At 42.0% G+C, this 20,210-nt stretch overlaps 1 protein-coding gene across 2 annotated transcripts in view; it reads right to left on the reverse strand.

Annotated features, from left to right (window-relative positions):
- Positions 1–20,210, reverse strand: part of pappaa (pregnancy-associated plasma protein A, pappalysin 1a) — a 71,251-nt gene that overhangs the window by 46,014 nt on the left and 5,027 nt on the right. For both annotated transcript variants that reach the window (XM_061293595.1, XM_061293594.1), the window contains exons 2-7: positions 15,772–16,870; positions 10,220–10,365; positions 9,499–9,792; positions 9,009–9,201; positions 8,469–8,590; positions 2,062–2,563 (exon numbers count right to left, since the gene is read on the reverse strand). In XM_061293595.1, coding sequence (XP_061149579.1) covers positions 2,062–2,563; positions 8,469–8,590; positions 9,009–9,201; positions 9,499–9,792; positions 10,220–10,365; positions 15,772–16,870 — 2,356 coding nt within the window. The remainder of the gene's footprint in view (positions 1–2,061; positions 2,564–8,468; positions 8,591–9,008; positions 9,202–9,498; positions 9,793–10,219; positions 10,366–15,771; positions 16,871–20,210) is intronic.

The raw sequence follows: 20,210 nt of genomic DNA on the forward strand, positions 1-20,210 counted from the left end.
ACAAAACCAGACAAAGTGGGACATTGACATTTATCGATGGGTAGGATTGAGACAATAGGTTCGGGCGGTGGGTAAGGAGTCTCAGGTAAGCATTTAGCTTTTCTGTCTCTGAAAGTAACTGCCCACTATTTAACTAAAAAAATCTTGTTAACTCAGAATCATTTAAAGAAACACCCGCTGTACGGCACTGTAAAGCTGCCACAGTAAGTCACCAAAACAGAGATGAAGAAACCGTGCCATGTAAACAAACACAACAATGACGATGAAAAAAAAATATTGCCAGTAAACAAGAGGCTATAAATTGGTAGATTAAATCTAGCCTTTGGATGAATTGGGGTGATTTAAATTGATTCTTTGGAAGAGTTTATTTAATTGCATCTACTTTTAAAGATGGTGTAGATTGATTGATCTGTTTTGTAGACCTCTCAACAAAGGAGCCATGGGGATTGTCATTAGATATTATGGGAAAGAGCTGTCAATCCCTGGTTCCCTCCCAATTAGAGAGGGGGAGTGGGGAGTTACTTCTCTGGGAGGTCCCATCACATCAGTTCTGAGATAGCCTTTGACCCAGTGACAGCTCTGAAACCCACATCACTGAGAGGATTAGCCCATCGACTGGGGTGCCTCGGCTGAATAGAGGTCAGACCAAATACAGCCCCCATCCCCCACTCACGCCCTCATGCTTTCTCAACCCCCTAATGTTCTCCTCCATCACCTATTGGCCCTCGCCTATGATTTAACCCCAAATAGTCCAAACTTCAACCTCATGCATCGCCTCTTCATTTCACACGTCCTGATTTTGCACCATAATTTATCTTTTTGCTTTGACCTTCCAGCCTTAGGCCATTCCAAGCAAACCGCCACCCAGGAATGGACCCCCCCCCCCCCCACACACACACACACACACACACAAATCCAAATGCTCCTTCTGCTCAGTTTGACCTATCTCAGGTAAAGCTGACAGTAGAGCTCAATCACAGCACACACCCCAAGAAGGAAGAAGATTTTGTGGTAAACAACAACCTAAAACACAAAACACTCCTTTTTCCCGAAACTATTTTGTAATTGTACTCGATGCCAGGGATTGTTTCTAGAAATCCATTTAGGTGTTCTTTTCTAAAAGAGAAGTATCTGTTTCCTTTGTTGCAATCATGCTACAAAACCAGCAACAACATTCCATATGCACTCAAGGAGGTAAACAGTCCACCAGTGCCACCAAACTCAACCGTGGGAAGTTAACCGCAGCTCATGAAATACACCACAGCTTTTAAACTACCTACGGTCCGTCAATAATCACCGATGTGTGCCAAAGTCTCCCTGCAAATAAAATGCATCTTACTTGGTGCAGTCTTTGGAAGACCTCCTGCTGTCCAAAACTAGGAAGTTGTGTGAGGGTGCTTTATGCAACACCAGTATCCTCGCTCCATCTTGTTTAACGTGTATACTCACCCTTCCGAATCTTATCAGGCGATTTTCCTTCTCATGTGAACCGCGCTGACGGCACGATAGCGAGATGGCACAACACACATCGGTGCCACGTATAGCACAAATCTTTGACGAGTCAGCACATTCCGCGGGAGCAAAGCACTAAACTCTCACCACAGTGTGCACATAATACTTTCAACAAGCCATCTGTTTGCCCTTGCTTCACGGAACAGGGGAAAAAACAAATGTGGGCAACGATTGACCTGCGACTTTGGAAATACTTGTCCAACCGCAGGTTTCAAACTCCAAGAGTAGCAGTGGCTTACTCATTTTCCTCTCCAGTGCTGAAAGGGAAATCTGCTATTGCAAGACCATGTTTGTGAGTGTAGTTTGCTCGTACAAACAAACACTGACTGTCACCCATAAAAATCCCTAATTAGACTTCCAGCTTTTAAGCAACTGAACAAAGAAAGAAAACTGGTTTCATGACTTTCCTGTAATACTCCTTCCAAATACACGGAGAATGTATTTATAACAGTCTTGTCCGGAGGTTTTATCCCACAGACTCTCCAAGGGAGCATCACAGACCACATGGACAGTTGACTCAAAGAGGAATTTACCTACCAGGTCACTCACCTGTCTGTATATCGGCGCGATGGTTCATTGAAAATGAGACCATGTGGTGCGTGGGTGAAGGGCGGCTCACGCAGCAAACGGTAGCGCAGTGGTTGGCAGTCATGACACAGAGAGCAGTCCGGTTTGGATGCCAAGAGAGTGGCGTCGATCTCCAGGTGCTGCTCCATGGTGAAGAACTGCACCCCGTAGACTTCTTCCTCAACGTCAAGCTTCAGGGTGAGTGCGGTGTCGCAGAAGACATTACTAGGGCCTAGTGAGATGTTATTGCCACTGACTGTGAGTAGCAGGATGTTGTGGATAGCCGGTAGTGCTGTTTCTTCAGGGCTGAAGAACGTGACCCAGACAGTCAGTGTGTCGGGTACTAGCGGATGGGGGAACTCCAGCTGGAGCATGCAGCCCTGGAGGGGGCACTCAGACAAGCCGACGATGCCCTGCTCAATCCCCGCGTTGGGGCTCCAGGTGCGCACGCTTGGTTCACAGGCCTGCTCGACATCAGGAGGACCTGAGGGATAAAGTTACAGAAACCGAATATTTTATTAAACAGCGCTGGCAATGCAGGGTTAGTGGTTGTACGTTTGTCTCGCGTTCAGGAGAGTCGGGTGGAAATGTGGCAAAACAGATTGATAAAAAACCTTGAGGTACCATCCTGTAGAGGTTCTTCTATACCTGCCATACTTTATTTCTCTTTACCTGCAAAAGCTACATTATACACTGACAACAATCACAGTTCTCAATCCTTTTAGGAACCACTCATTTCTTACATTAATTTTGGTATTTTCAACGTGCCCTCACAAGCGTATTAAACAATTCAAGACTTATGGACACAGTGTCTGATAGTTTTGCTACCCTGTCTTCTGCTTATTACTTCCCGCCAACCCATTTGTTTTGTTGTTTTCAGGTTCCTGATTTTGTCTCCAAAAGTTTTTGGAATCAGGCTTTTTTACCTCCAAGGAAGACTTGGCAAGGACTGTTCTTGTTTAATCCACAGCAGAAGGGAATGGTCTGTAGTATTTATGACTACAATTTGGCCTTACGCAACCCACCGGGCATTAAAATTCAAATTGGATGGGGAAAAGAATTATGGATACAAATAGATGGTGACTTTTGGGCGCGACTTGCACACAGGAGATGATCTACCACCTCCTGTGCTTATCTGGGACTTATCCAGTTTAAGATTCTGCAAAGGGTTCATTTTTCTAAATCCAGACTTTTTCAAAAATATCCAGATGTTGTGGATAAATGTGACAAATATTGCTATTCCTGTGACCTTAATGATATGTTTTCTTCTTGTACCAATCTGGGTAATTTCTGAACCAGATATTTTACGTGCGCTGTACTCCGTGTGATTCTGCAGCCTTGCTTTTATAGTCTGAATTCCATATACCTCTCTTAAATTGAATTCCATACAAAAGGACATTATAGCCTTCACATCTTTCCTGGCAAAACTTTGTTTACTACGGCACTGGAAGTATCCTCCCATCTCTCGATGATTTATGGACACCATGTTATTTTTAATCCTGAAAAGATTACAAAATAGTTGTGTACAGATTTTAGGCAGCATTAATTGGGGATTTTGTTTTTAATGATTTATCTGTCTCTCGTTTATTACATCATTAAAATCCTGGCATTTGAGCGTTGACTTTTCGATTGAACTTCATGTTACAGTGATGCATGAAATCCAGAAAGGATGTCACAATGATCTCTTGCGCGTGTTTAAGGCTTTGGATTTTATTTACGAGGAACGGCGGATGAAGAATGTACATTACTGTTTCTTTCTCCCCTCCATCTTGGGCACCGCTTGCGACATGAAGGTGGAGGTGAAACTGAGAGTTCATTGTGAGTTCTTAGGAGCTGAGTGAGGTGTGTACCTTGCGAGGAGGGGCCCCGCCGTGAGGGGCTTTGGGTTCAGCAAAGTCATTATAACAGTCCGAACAGTCACACTCACTCCATATTTGGAGTCGGCACACAGCTAGCTCGCATTATCCCAAGTGACGTACGCTAACATTCATCAAGAACTTTGAGAAGCCAGTGAGCGGCAGAGTCTATGTTCTCCCTTGATTTCCTTTAGTGCACTTCCAAGCTGGCGGGCGACGAAGCCATTTGCTAACCTCATTTCTGGGCACCGTGCAAAATTCCACTGTTTAATCAAGTGAACACTGAATATGCTTTCCAAGCCACATTATCTCAACACATTTATTATTGTACTTTAACTTTGTGTGTGGCCAGAGTGGAGGTAGTAAATGAAAGAAGAAAGAATGTGGAAAAAAGACAAAAGTAAGGCTGGTAAAGAAGTATTTGTCAAAATACTCGGAGAGCTTCGGTTTACTCTGTGACCTCCTCCTGCAGTCCTCGTTTTCGTTTAGTATGTAAGGAGCAAATCAGATGTTATGATGGCCTACTACTGCTTTTTGCACTCCTGTTCAAAAGCTTAGCGATGCATATGCATGTATGGTCAGTTTTTTTTTGTCTAAATGTTCATGGTCAGGTCAAAACCACAGTGCTTTACAGGTGTTACAGCCACAAAAGAATTCTTTCGGGTGACAATTTAAATAGGATTTCACCTGACTTGATTGCTCGTTATGCGCTAGATCAATTTTATATGTCTCCATCTAGCTATTGTTTTGGTCTATATTTTGTCACTTTTTTTGTATTTTTAGGATATTTTTGTGATCGTTGATAGCAGTAGTAGTACTGGTAGTACGTATAATAATAATTTATTTATTTAATTTAAAGTGATAAGACTTTTGATTAAAACAAATATTGTATAATCAGTTGTGGTGTATGGAAAAAAATATATATTTTTTATCATAATATTTTAATTTGATTTGGGTTGTTTTTTAAAGTATGTTTGTGATTAGAAGCGATCTATTACCTGTAGTTTTGTATATTATCTTTATTGTTGAATGCATTATATACTCAGTATGATGTACTTGGGTTCTCAGGAAAGTGTTAATATAAAATAATTTATTATTATTATTATTATCCTGTGACCCCCGTGGGGACAAGCGGTATAGAAAATGGATGGATGGGTTATTATTATTATTAATAATATTATTATGATATGCAAATTCCACATAGAAGCTGGACTTGAACCCATGGCCTCATAACTGTGTGGCGGATGTGTTCATCTGGCATCCACCATGCCACCTGTTGTTGTTGGTGTTATTATTGCTGCTATTATTATGCATATACTGAAGCTCTCACCAGGTTAATGTAATAAAGTTACACTAAAAAAACATCTAAAAAAAAAAGCTTGAATTCTGAGGAAAAAGGCAAAAACAATTACAGAGCTAAAGTAATTACCGTAATTTTTGGACTATAAGTCGCGTTTTTTTTTTCATAGTTTGGGAGGGGGGGCGATTTATACTCAGGAGCGACTTATATACATATATGTTTTTTTTCCCTTTTTTGGGCATTTTATGCGACTTATAGTCCGAGAATTACGGTATAATTTTTTTCCTCATACCATAATTTATTTTTCTTAAAGACACTTCTATTTCAAGAATCCATGTTTTTTGTTATTCATGATGACAATCCCTGAAAAAGTGGGTGAGCCCATAGACAGATATTGGGGTCTTCTCCCCAGCCTAAGAGGCGGGTGGGTGAAGAATTGTACATGTCCAGGCATGTACACATTGCTGCTTTCTAGGAAATGGCTCCCATGGTGAATGACTCACTGTCACACACTGTTACACACTCCCAAGGCAGACAAGATAATCCCACCGCACACACACCCGCACACACTTGACGCTCTCATAAGTGTGCACACTTAAAGGGAGGAAAAGACACTGACAAAACAGCTGGGGAGTCAGTGTCACATTGTGTTGTCTACCTTATTGGCTACCACGGAGACGGAATCTAGTTTCTTTGAGGAAGGGATCAGCTCTACACAGCTCCCACAGAGATTGTACAGAGCAAGTTAGCTCAGTGCTCAATGTTCGAGAGTAGCTGGGAAAGTAAGGATTTCCTGGTGACAGCGTGACGTGGACACATAAAAACACTTGACAATCATGCAAAATCGTGTTGGCTAAAATCAATCTCAAAACGATAAATCGTTCAGCCCGACTAGCCAGATGGGTGGGAATGAATTGCCATTTCTAGATTTCTAGATTTCTAAATTTGCATGTGTTCAGCAAAGTTTGATGAACCAATGAAGAGATGCTCAGCCACTACAGCTGGCAGAGATCGATCAATGCTATTGCATATGGTTGATTCCGAGCATTACCGTATTTTCCGGACTGTAAGGCACACCGGACTATAAGGCGCACCTTCAATGAATGGCGCATTTTAAAACTTTGTCCTTATATAAGGCGCACCGGACTATAAGGCGCACCGTTAATGCATCTTGTCAGATTTTTAATCCAAATCAAATCATTCTCCATTTTATCTTTTTTATTTCAACTTCAGACGCAACAAATTACTCTATGATCACAAAATAATGATCCATACTCTTTTTGATTCATGATTCATAGTCTTCATTTCATGACACAATGCTTCGGGCCAGTTTAAATTTAGGAATTTGGTCCATATATAAGGCGCACCGGACTATAAGGCGCACTGTCGGCTATTGAGAAAATTTTAGGTTATTTAGGTGCGCCTTATAGTCCGGAAAATACGGTAGTTGGTTCCACCCAATTAATGTTCTTACTCATAGGCACGTATACATGCAGGATGTTGCACCACATTCACTCACATGCATGCACACTGCTGTTTCCAATCAACCCAGGATCCTTGCCTTGTGAATGACGCTAACCACAGACATCTAGCTGAAATATTTTGGTTGCTTTCCACCGCACACAACCTCTCTTCCCCTCTACCTCCTGCCGAACTCGTGTCCATGTGTGCGTTTTCTTTTTGCCCTTTTTTTCCTGCCCGGGCATCGCGTCGTAAACATTTATGAGAGGTACTCTGGCCCTGTATGACCATGCCGCGATTGAGGTGTGATGTGTATGCAGGAACGCTCAACTCATGAATGCATACGCACATGCAGCGCAACATGGCATCGTTTATCTCCAGATATGAGCCACGCTGTATAGTTTAAATGCAAATGCATCAGTTTCCAGTCATGAGCGGGTGCATTAGGAGAATGTCTACTACTGCAGACACTTTATTCACCCAAAACGACAGCTGGGAGTCCACCGAGACGCTGGCCCGGGCAGAGTTAAGAGGAAATGGGGATCTGACACAAACAGGGAGGCTTTCCAAGAAAGAAAATTGAATACAGTTTACACACAGAGCATGTTAGACAAGCCCAGACTTGCCTCTGGTACACACATTATGGCTAGTGTTAAGGCAAGGTTCAATGACTTTAATCTATAGATCACCCACATGCACGCACGCCAACTCAAGCAGACAAACGCCGCAGAGATAAAGGGGACACATTAAATTTGGCTGCTTGGCGACGTGCCTGAAAGGAGCGCGCACATAGACTTGATATGATATGTGGAGGAGGGCAAGCTTTAAAGTACTCATTAAAAAGGTGTAATAACGCGTGAGTAATAGGTCTTAGTTGGACAAGGCTTCCAGCTTGTGTACTATAAACATGAAAAAGATCGTAATCACCACTGTCATACCTTGGACGGATACAGATGCACAGTTACTATTTGCATTTATTTTCTTTCAAGTTTTTTTTTTTTTTAATGTGCAGGCTCATGACCGCACTTACTTAACCGATTTCCACAAATATTTGTAGAGGGTTGGGACATAGGCCATAAAAGTAATTTTTGTTATTTTAATTAGTTCATTAATTTCAGTCTAGACATTTTAGTTTTTCTAAAAGCCATATTAAAATTGATTCATATGGAAATAAATGAATAAATGCATTTTTTTTTTTTCAGAGAGTGATTCCAAATTAGGATGGTCCGGCCTTGGTGGAGGTCTGTGCTGTGAGTACTATTCAAGTTTGATATTAGCAAGAGAGTGATTGAGCTTGGTGTGAATGATGCCTGAACAATTAAGTGGTGCACAGATGGGACACTCTATTTTTATACCATAAATATCTTATTCCTGTTAAGTCTTTATATAGGGGACTCGATATCAGAGCACCAAAAAAAAATCTCATCTGAAAGCCCACGTCAGCTTTCATTGTGCCTAAATCCTATTTTTTATTTTTTAATCGGGGAATGACAAGGCCTTCGATTTTGGTCTTGAGGCCTCATGCAACATGAGGGCCGGTGCCTGAAAGCTTGATTCGTTGGGAGTCGACCAAATGATTGCGTGTTAAACAAGTGAGTCAGTTGTCGAAATGTTTGCATGTTGGAGCTCTGACTCAGAAAAACAACAAACGGCAAAACCTCAATTCCTGTTTACATATTTTGCACAGCAAACTGGGAGTGCGTAGCCTTGATATCACTTAGTGTAGTGGAGGTCGTAGATATAGAGGTTCAATATGTCATGCACGTAACTACCTTCAGCCTCGAGTGGAGACCAGTGTCCAGAAGGGGCGCACGGTCGGGGTGATGATGAGTTGGAGGCGTACTGAAGTAGAACTCTCCCCTCTGTGCATTTATCACACACTGATCCCAATTCTCTAGGAAACACAACAGACAGGCACAGCAGGCAACTTAGATACAAGACGCGTGCCGTATTTCCTCAAGCAATTGCCCCTACTTGACTAGATGCAGCTTCTCCATTATTGGTCAACTAAATTCTTATCAAGAAATAGAAGTCCAATTTTTTATAATAATAAAAGTAATAACTGTAATCATATGCAATCATTCATGCAAGGACATTATAGTATTTACTGTTGATCCCATTTAAATTATATTGGTAACCAAATCAGCAGCCGCTACAGAGGCATGTAAATGAGTTCTATTTGCAATATGATTGTGATAAATACACACATTAATGATTATGCAATCCAATATCCAATTAGGCTACAACATATCAATTCAGACTTTCCAAGCAAGTCATTGTAATTGATAGGCAACCAATCCAGGTCATTTCACCTGTCGTAAAAGTGTCCCGAAATAGGCGGGAACCATTCCAAGCTGATAGAATTGTGATGCTGCTCCACCACATGAGGGGGCATCGGCACCGGGGGAGGTTTGGAGGCAGGTTGCCACGTCTGGTAGACAAGGTCCATGTAGCAGTGCATCCGGGCTACTTGATTCAGGGTGAAAGAGTCGGTACAGGAGTCGTCTGTGGGGAAAACAAAACAAAAACAGTGGCCATTTCCAACATTTCCATCCAAAATACCAATAAATGTCATTATTACTTTTGGTCTCTCAGATATTGAATAGTCAACTCCTTTTAACTCTGTTGCTAACCAAAACAGGAGCAGTAAAGCACAATTTGAAGGATGTGGTGACGGCAAATAGAAGTCCAGTAGACCACTTTAACTTGACCTGAATTATAATATACTTGAAAAAATAATTGCTCGTAAGTGCTTGCAATGTAACAATGCGAAAATAACAGTAACAGTTAACCATTCCTCACCTGCGTAACTCATGTAGTTGTTGAAGGGCGTGTGCGTGAAATGCGCACAGCCACAGGTTTCGTTTCCCGGCTCGGGATCATGACAGCCTTTGAACTTGGGCGTGGGGTTGGTGTCGGCGCATAGATCGCCGGTCTCCATGGAAGGCTCAGTCTCCAAACAAGCGTCGTTGCACGACTCGACCTCAGAGATCCCTCGAAAGACGTGGTAGAGGCCCAGACTGTGACCCACCTCATGAACCATGGTGTCGGTGTGGCCGAATGTGCCGTAGAAGGACGGGTTCAGCACAATTCCACCTGGGAGAGAGGAAGAATAGTGTATCTAAAAAAAAAAAAAGGCTACACACCTCTGCTTAAACGTTATTTTTTGTGATGCAAAAACAATAACCGACCAAGAGAAATAATTTCATTCTCACTTTTTTCTAACACAATCGTTTGACATTTGGACAGGGGTGTAAAGACTTTTTATATCCACTGTAAGAGCATGATGCAAACTGCAAACAATCAATATGTAGAGTCACGTAATACATTATTCACGGGTCACCTGGGCTTCCTCACAGTTCGAGCTGTGATCAAGACAGGCGCTTGCTGCTTGAGGCTTGAACTGTAATTACCCCGAATCAACAGTCTGGATGGCCAGATACGGCATGCGCTGAATATTTGCATATGTGTTGGGGGTAGGTATGTGTGTGCGTGTGTACGTGCACATTGCGTGTCATCTAACCTAAATGCGTGAGGGCTTCTTTGTCCCATGGCCAAGTGGCAACCCCGGCTAGATCTTCATCAGAGGAGTTGGCAAAGAAAACATTCAGGTGAGTAGAGCCGTCCAAGCGCAGGATCTCTTTGAGCTCCTTCACATCCAAATAGGCTCTGGGAAAGCACATAGAAATGAAGTGTTTTAATTAAAAATCAGGGTTTTTTCGTACAAAGAAATATAAGGACAATTGAAAATAAAGTCAAAGAAATAAATGGATAAAGTCATAATATTAAGAATAATCTATATACCTAATAATCTTGAGAAGGTGTGTTTTTCTAACAATAAATATCCAAATAGCACTAGACAAAAAAAAATGCCTGAATTTGATGACAATCGTCAGAATTTTAAAAATAATTTGTAAATATGTCAATATTATAGCTCTAATTTACAGGAAAAAAAATCTGAATTATGCAAAAACACATTTGAACTACAATATTGGAATATATATATATATTTTCTTGCTTTTTGGCCCCAATGAGTGATCGTTTTCTACTTTGGGACCCACCAGCACACAAAACAAATTTTCAATTGGATAAGAGTAATAGATTCATGTAAGTGTAATGTACTCTTATTGATGGAAAACCTGGCTCGGGAACAACAAATTATGTGCACAGACAGATGAACAAATGGAGTAAGAGGAACAATTTGATAAAATGCGGCAATGCCGCTTCAATTTGGAAAAACGTCCTAATCATTTGTCAGGCTTGTCATTGCACCCTTGTGTAATCCAGAGGAAATTGAACCATGTTGAGGTTGTTGTCTCAGAAGAGCAACAGGCCAATAAACAGTAACCCAAAATGCAACCAAGGGCCTTCATTTCCCTTGTTTGTAGCATTGCTGATAGCCAAGCCGCAATGCCTTGTGAACATCATGGCGACACATGTTTCATGTTGGGAAGACAACCAGTTCAATAAAACATTTGCTGCCATTATTCCATTTGATTCCCAGCATCTCTCGACGCCTTCTTCATTTCAACAATCCACCAATTAATTAAGTGCACAGAGTAAAGTATTGTCTTCCAGCATGTGGCTCAGCAAGGCTATCTAGTGGGGGGGGGCGGGGGGGGGGGGCGGTTGGGTACTGATAACTGCAATCATTCGGCGGCACGATAAATTCTCCCCGCGGTCTGACTGTCATTCATTTAGGAACAAGCTAAAACCTGGCCGCTGGCCCTGGCAGGCTGTGTCAGCCATCGCTTGAAAGTGTCAATAATCTTTTGCATCTGCTGGAATTTCTTTTTTTTTTTTCTCAAAACACAAGACTTGGTCACAAATGACACCCCTTTTAAATATTTTGACAGATGCGCTCGACTGCTACCACCAATATTTCGGTTTATAACTTCTGTGTTCTTGGATCATAAGATTAAGTGTGACAACACAGAGGCAAATAAAAAGACAACCAAACATGGCTGTGTACAGCTGGGAAACAAACATACTTCCTACTAAACGGTTCCGACCCTCTGGTTAAATGTGGACAAAGTGGTGAAATTAATGCGGCATAATCTCTCACTGGAACAAATAAACTGCACGCCTATGGGTAGTTTTTCTAAATGGCTGCCTCTGTTTGTCCATTTACACATTAGACGTCTGCGGTGAAGTAACGGAATCTTTGTGGATGAAAGTTAGAAGCAGGAAAATACTGGGGGGAAAAAATGGGATGTAATGATTTATACCATGATTAAATAACTCTTAAAGGTCTGTTAATTCGATTTCAATGGCTCTACAGCAACTGTTTTCTTTTACATGAACCCTCCAATTACTTCATTACATGCATTTAGTGCCGTCTGTTAATTTCTCGTTCATCCTTTTGCACCACAACACTTTGTGTATCATTTATTCCATTCTGCAGTCTAAAAACCAGTCATGCCAGCGTGCTTTGTAGTAAATAGTTCCACATCTTTAAAAAATGTATAAAAAAAAAGGGGAGAGGCAAGTGTCTGCACAAGATATTAAAATCTAAATGTAAAACCAAGCTGACTGGCGGAGTATGTTCAATGTCACCTAGAGGAAGCAATTTAAAAGTGGCTAACAGCAGTGTTTGGCAGCGTTTTAGAGGAAATACACTCGTGAGAAAATGATCCCTCCTAGCAATTCGGCGAAGGTTTAAACCCAGAGAAATGTAATAGATAATATCTCCACCAAGTTTGATGGCTAAATCTCACTGCACAGCAAGTATAACTGATTTCACAGGGCACTTTTCTGCTTATTCGAAAAAGGCCTACTGTACAATAGTAAAAATAAAATGTACTTTTCAATTTCTTGCATAGTTGTGTCTGTTAATTACCGAGATGCTTACTTCCAAAAATACTGTGAGCCGTGGACTTGGATGCTAGGTCGGGCTAAGATCAGCTAATCTTCAGGCAACAACGTGACAGAGGTATCAAATCCAGGTCCAGAGAGTAAACTAACATTAACACGCTCAACATACGTTTGGTGTGGAAGTGTTTGTAGTGCAGAGTTTGGACCGTGCACTCCATCTTTGTGCCTGTCCATTTACATCTTCTTTAAAGTTCCTTGCCAATGACCCTTACCCGGCTTTACTCCGACCCCGCTCTCCCTCTTTGGACCCTCGTCACATGGGGACGTTGGAAGGGTGGCAGTGAGGGATTGTTTGGTGCGCAATCCGGGGATTTGTGTGGCTGCTTACATTTCTGTGTTCAAAGCTTTTAAATTGGAGATTATGACTTCATCAATTTACACCCATGTATAATTCATGTAAAGGTGTAAATTTGCCTCGTATACATTCAGTGGAGTATGCCTGGGTCCAGCAAAGGTGTAAGATGGTGTGGCTATAACATTCTGGTGGCCAACGTTCATATCCCGTTTGGGTTAACGCCACAGCTCCTAAACCCCATTGTTCATCTCCACGTTTATTACCAGATCTGATTGCTTGTCTTCAACCTTTCTACTTAACAAATACACTCTTGCCTATTCAAATTCTCAACGACCCAGAGATAAATTGGAAACGGGAATGATGCAACACTGAATGCTCAAAGAACATTGGCAATATCTTCAGTGCACCTTATGTGACTTAAAGAACACCATCTAACTCGATTAAAAATCAGAACAGTCTATTTTCTAAAAAGACAGTATATAATCTGACAATTCATTATCCCATCGGAGTAGACTAATGGCCTCGAATGCAGGAGGCCACCCCCTCTCACTGAAAGCACAGGTGAAATCTCAACAACAGGTGTTTTTATAAGAGCGCTCCGGCTTTAAAAGGGAAGTGCAAAGTCCTGGTATTTACGAACAAGCACTCCATTATGTTTTATGGGACGGGGCTTAATGGTTTAGACGACCAACTGTAAAACACCCAAGTCAAGGGCCCGGGAGATTAGTCCCTCCACTGAGCTAAATACAGTGGGGAGAGGGACTAGAGCAGAGCAAGGGTGCTCCATCCACCAATCTGCCACGCTGAGAAGTACTGACTCATAAGGAGGAGAGGCAGAGGCCAAGGGAAAATGGATGACCTATTAGCCTCTGACAACGTCGGGCCGGAATTTCATTTCCCAAAATGAAAATGTTTACGCACCCATCTTTCTTTGCCTTCGGAGTGCTTCAAAACTTAATATGGGAAGCTTTGAATATATTGTTGAATATTTCATTGGTGATTCATTGGAGGTAAATCAAGAAACCAACTCGCTGTGCCCTTCACTATTGATTCCCCCTCTCATATACCGTATTTTCCGCACTATAAAGCGCACCTTCAGTGAATGGCCCATTTGAAAACTTTGTCCATATATAAGATATATACATTTGGCCCGCGGGCCGGACTTTGGACGCGCCTGCTGTAGTGGCTCAATGTTGGTCCATATATAAGGCCCACCTGAGTATAAGGCGCACTGTCGGCTTTTGAGAAAATTGCAGGTTTTTGGTGCGCCTTATAATGCGGAAAATACGGTGATATCAATTTACACCAGTATCAATACAGATATCGGTGTATCTGTTTGGCATTTTTGAGAAAAGTGCCATGAGATGAATTAAAATCTCATCAAGATGTGTCATGAACATAGGTTGGGAAAATGCAATGATATTTAAAAAGACTGTCCTGTGTCGACTTGACTTTTACAAACCGGTAGCAATGCTGAAGAAATGAAAGCCGCAGAGCATACCACACACATTATGTACCATAATCAAAAAAGCAAAGTCACTTGAGCAAGATTATTCTGAATGAGAATATCGCCCCTGTTTTTCTTTCTTTCTGGAATGCGTCAAACCCCACGCCCATATGTCAAATACCAGGGCGATTTGGACAGTGGAAGCCAGTTGTTGACATCTAAATCAAGCAGATTCTCTGCCGCTTGATGAATGGGCTTTGAACGATGACTAAGCTGGAAGGGATGTGAAGCCCACCTGCTTTTACTCTCGCAATGTTGTTAATTAAATGTCATTATTTTGCTATTTAGCAGTCATTTCAAACAAAGGGAGAGAGGCGGACTGACAGCGCTTCCAGCTTCAGCTATGATTGAAACCAGCCACCTTCATCGCTCTAGTTGCACGAAGATCTAAACGATGATTTAACGCTTTTGTTTATGATGACAACTCCCTGCTTTGTCCTCATTCAAGGCTACTGTGCTTTGTATACCTGCAACCGAAATACGCTGAGGACTGGCAGAGGCCTATTTAAAAAAAAAAATCAAAATATCTATGATCTCTGCCAGCTTTTAGTCGTCATTTACAAGCACATTACATTATGACAAAATAAATATTTTTGAAGGTCTACGTGTTTTCAAGCAGCCACATCAAATACCGCAATCCGTACGTTCATGTGCTGTACACCTGGAAGGACGCTGTGAAAAAAAATAGATCCTCACAAGTTTCTCCACTGTTTTTCATTGGAAAATTCAGCCTCCTGTGTTTAGGGACCCTCACCTGCCTCCCAAGGAAACACGTCTGTGCGGTTTCCTGGGGAGTGCGGCATGTCTACAATAATTTCCATTGCTACAAGCGAAAGTCATTCTGGTCCCGCTTTCCTGACCTCTATTTGCCTTTACACTGTTTACAATCTCACTCTTTCCGAATCAACTGCCGCCTCCAATCAAGACGGCTTAATTAGGATCACTGGCTACAGGAAACAAAGTAGAAAAAGGTGGGGGAGAGTTGTTGAAAAATGGATACACACACACACATGCACAAAATGATCCGTCTGGCTTGCGTATTTGCTACCAGAAGAGTCATCATGTAGCATTTGTTTTGTCCCGCTTGTGTGTGGAACGCTGATTGAACCAGGCCGAGGTAAGATTGGACTAGCAACCCCCGGAGGATTTCCCAGGCCACACAGGCTGGGAGTTGAGTTACAACTCAGCCGCAAACCAAATGGTCAGGAAGCAGGACTACACTTCCAAGCCCATCTTGCAGGGCGAGCACACTGACAGATTTATCTTTTGATTAATCGAGTAATAAGAGGTGTGGATTTGGTCTGCTGAAATTATCTCATCGAGACTTGAGTGAAATTAACCAAGTAATGTCGTGGTGATATACTTGAAAAACTACTAAAAAGATTGGGGGTGGGCTTACTTGTGTGGAGAGGAGCGGTTGAAACAGGTCTTGGTCACATCCGTTATAGCAGGGTTGCAACAGTCACCGAGGTCGTAGTAGAAATTTTCCCAGTTACATTCCGGGTCACACACGCCGTTTCCTTGCTTGCTCTCAGGGCAGCGACTCCGGTGGCCCGACACGCAGTCTCCTGCGTCGAAACCGGTGAGTGGATGGTTGCATTCTGGGTCGCAAGTGTCGTCACCCACTTTGTTGATGTCGCAGTTAGCGAGGATCAATCTGTTCCGAAGGGACGAGTTGGTTATGTTATGAATGCTGAGCTCCCAGGTGATGTTGTAGGGACTGAAAGCGTCATTAAGACGCTGGTGCTGCAAGCTGATTTGGTGGTCTGACACGGTTGGCTTGGTCCGCGTATCGTCCCAGATATTTATCACACGATAACGTACTTTCTTGGGGCGTCGGAAGCTGGAAAGCTGGTTGTAATTTTTGATGACCTCTACGTTGTCACAAACCGTTTGGCCACAAGCTGGGGGCTCTAGCGTCGTGTCTAATAGTCCTTCAGCATTTCCTCCACCGCCATGAAAACCCATCCGTCCACTTCCCCTCAGCTCTGGCTGAGGGAAGCTACCGTCTTTTACAGTCAGCCACTTCCTGCCTGGATGCTCAAAAGTTTCACGTATGACCAGTTGAGGTAGATCTTGCAGATCCTCATTGCCCTGCATATCCCTGATAATCTGCCTCTGCCCCCGAGCATGTCTCCACAGTGCCACCCTCTCCACCGCCCCTCTGTAGTTATGATTCAGTGCGTTTCCCCCGATCATCAGTACTTTGCACTTTTTGGTCAGGTGACTGAAGACGTCACCCGATTGCTCGCGACTCACGCCAACTTGGGCGCCGTTGACAAAGAGCTTCATGTAGACGCCATCGTAGGTGACAGCAAGATGGGCCCATTGGTTTGGTACGTAGCGTGCATTGGAGTGGATGACGGTGGCCTTGTGAGCTCGATCTGTCTTAAGGGAGAAGAAGAAGCGAGGGTCTCGGTTGCCATGTTCACTGACCGACTGGATGCCAAGCAACCAGCCTCGGTCGCTGGAGGCGTAGAAACATTTGTCGTAAAGGCCTGGGAAGACAACACAAGAAAAGCTCGTTATTATGTGCATTTGCTTAGTCTGTCACAAGTGCAACGGGGAGGGCAGTTTTCTATTCAATAATGTGAGGTATAAATACGTTGACATAGAGAGCTAAACCTTTCGCACTCACATTCACACAGTCACCGAGTGGGAATTGAACTGATGCTGTCTGCACAGAAATCCGGTCAGAGAATTATTTTGCACCATCAGTGTTCATACTCAAATATTACAAAGAGGTACCTCTGTCCCTTTCCGTGAAAAATGTTGACTTTTATCTCCAGTTATCTGAGGCCGCTTTTACGGAAGACTCCAAATGGTCTTATGTGGGAGTCAAGTGAATCCCCAGAGTTAAAAGACAGAAACTCAGGTGGAGAAAACTAACAGCAGCTGCTCTGGACTGACATGTTCAAGCTTCAGATAGTTGGCCGCAACACAATAGAGTCTGTTAGCCAGAGGGAGAAAGCGTGGTACAAATATGTCTCTGCAGGCAAACGTGAAGCATGGCAGAGATTCCATGCAGATTTGGGAGGGTGCATTTGTCCAAATAAAGCTGTGGATTTGGTCAGATATTGTGGTCTTGTCTTATCCGTCACGCAACGCTATCCGCAGTCAACACGTGATCGCCCAGCATAACATTAGATACAGCAATACAACATTACTCCCGCCAAGGAGCTTCATAAAACTCAACTCAATCCTATACATGACTAAAACATCTAAAATATGTTAGACTCCGGTAATTGTGATTTCCAGCTGTCAAGATCGGAGCGCAGATACATAAATATGCTTTATTTTTCTCCCATATATCTGAGGGTGTGTTGTCCTGGAAATTGGGTTGAAGTGCATGTTTGTCTAAGGGGAAACTCCATGGAAATCTCTCTGTATAGGCTTTTCGCGAACACTGAGTGCATTTAAAGTTGTTAGTGTAAATGTCCCTTGCCAGCTAAGTAGCCAGAAAAGGCACAGTTCTCTGCTGAGGCCTTGTTTTTGTAGAGGCACCAAAACACCTTTTTCCTGTTTCACTTGGACCATGTGTGTCAGCTCCAGCATGGTAATGTGTTTTCACTTCTTAGGGGATCTCTGAATGCTAACTGTTTGTTTGTTTAATGCTTGTTGAGGTACGTATGAGACTGGCGCACACGTTCGGGTCCACGAGGGTTCACAGCGAATGCGAGTTTCTGGCCCAGGTTGCTGCAGGGACGTTTTGCAAAGATTCAAAGAGGCCTTGGCATGTCCGACATGGTTTATCACAGAGGATTTTGACTTGACAGCTGAAAGTAGAATACTTTGCTCCGATTTGTCTTTTTTTTTTTTTAGAATTCCTTTGGACACTATAAGGGTCTTAAGCCCCCCTGGAGCTGAGGAATAGTGATAGCTGTATTGATTAATAAGATTTACAAAAAATGTCAACTGATAACTTACACTGAATTTGTAAGAAACTACTATTCCCAGAATGCACAGCAACAGCTACAAAGTTTCTTTCCGTTAGCGGCTACATTCACAAGTACTCATCGGTAGCCCAATCAGCCTGTCAACCTGATAGGCTGTTTGGCAACCTGTTAAAACTACTGGATTCTGGATCCAATAGTTAATTTCATATTTAAAGTGTGACATATTTTTGTGCATGTATTGCTAGGTTATGCATGATGGATATGAAAGAAATTTTTTGTAACTAGTTACCTTAATATGATTTCCTATTCATTCATTCCTTCATGTTTCAAACCACTTGTCCTCACAATGGTCCAAGGCGTGCTGGAGTCTATCACACTCTAGAGGCACTTATTGTCGTAATTATTGCCATCAATATTTGAAGGTTAATATTAATCGCAATAATAATTTATCCAAATTTGCTTGTCCCATATCTTGGTTCCGCAATCGATCAATCTGGCTAATGGTGAGTGCTAACTTTTATCTGGTTCTCATTAGACAGCCAGCTGCCTCAGGATGCATTTATTAACTTGCTAAATCAATGGACTTATGTTCAAAAGAAGAGCGACGGCCGGGTTCAGCATCAAGGTCAGGTCTTAGGTGGATGACGTCCGCCGCTTTTTCACTCATTTGGAAGGAAAAAGCCCTCCATCTGTCAGCTAGTGCACTCAAGGCTAAAAGGTGTGCTCCAATGCTCGCCAGGCTCCTCGTGTAAACAGCTGTCATAATTCTGCCATGCTCAATTAATCTAACACACTACACTTTTCCAGAGCCTGATTTCGGGACTTGCCTGCTTCGTAGACTCAATATACAGGTGTGTGTGAATATATACTGTATATAAAGACTGTATATTTATTATTATTTTATTATCTATCTATCTATATATATATATATATATATATATATATATATATATATATATATATATATAGATATAGATATAGATCTATCTATCTATCTATCTATCTATCTATCTATCTATCTATCTATCTATCTATCTATCTATCTATCTATCTATCTATATATATATATATATATATAGATATATCTATATTTATATCTATGACCGCTAAACGACCCCCTAAAAAGTTATTTTTTCACATTTACTGGCTCCGGCAAATAGTTCTATGAAACTGCTGTCTACATAGTGCTCCCTGTCAAACAGCAGAAGCAGATGGACCAGTATGAAGTGATTACATAAAATCCACATAATAGTGCTTTGTGCTGAAAGTTGTGCAATTTCAGATGAGAAAAACCTATTATAAAAAACGTAATTCCCGGACTATAAACCGCACGAGCTAAAATTAGGGGGAAATCCAGTTTTGTTCATACATATTAACTGCACTGGACTATAAGCCGCAGGTCTTTTAAATGCAATATTCTCATTTTTATTACCTGTATTACCAAAACAAATCCTTTGAGAATATCAGAAAAATCATGAGAAATCTGTAGATAAGACACACCAGACTAAAAGCAGGAGGGTTCAAAGCTTGTGCATAACGTAGTCGTTTATAGTCCGGAAATTACTACGTATATTGCAAATGAAGGTAACATTAGCAGTCTGCACATTCATTCAGTGCTCCTTCTTGTCAAACAGTATAAATTGATGGACTCCACTGATGGACCAGCATGGCTGAAAGTCCAATGAAGCTTTCTACCTTTCTCATTGCTCATTCTTATCAAACAGCATTGGCTATTTAAAAAATCTAATTAAGTTCTTTGTGCAATACAAGCTGATAGCCCTAGAATGAGAAGCTAATATTAGCAGCCTACGTAGACATTCCTCTACTCAAATGTACCACACCAGTCATAGAAAGACATTTGTTTGCAAAAGATCTAGTGAGGTGGTCTATGATTCTTTAAATTTTGTACCGAGAATTTCTGGTCGAGCTTCAAAAGTTTTGA

Source organism: Syngnathus typhle, linkage group LG12 (assembly GCF_033458585.1).
Source record: "Syngnathus typhle isolate RoL2023-S1 ecotype Sweden linkage group LG12, RoL_Styp_1.0, whole genome shotgun sequence".
Classification (NCBI taxonomy): Eukaryota; Metazoa; Chordata; class Actinopteri; order Syngnathiformes; family Syngnathidae; genus Syngnathus; species Syngnathus typhle.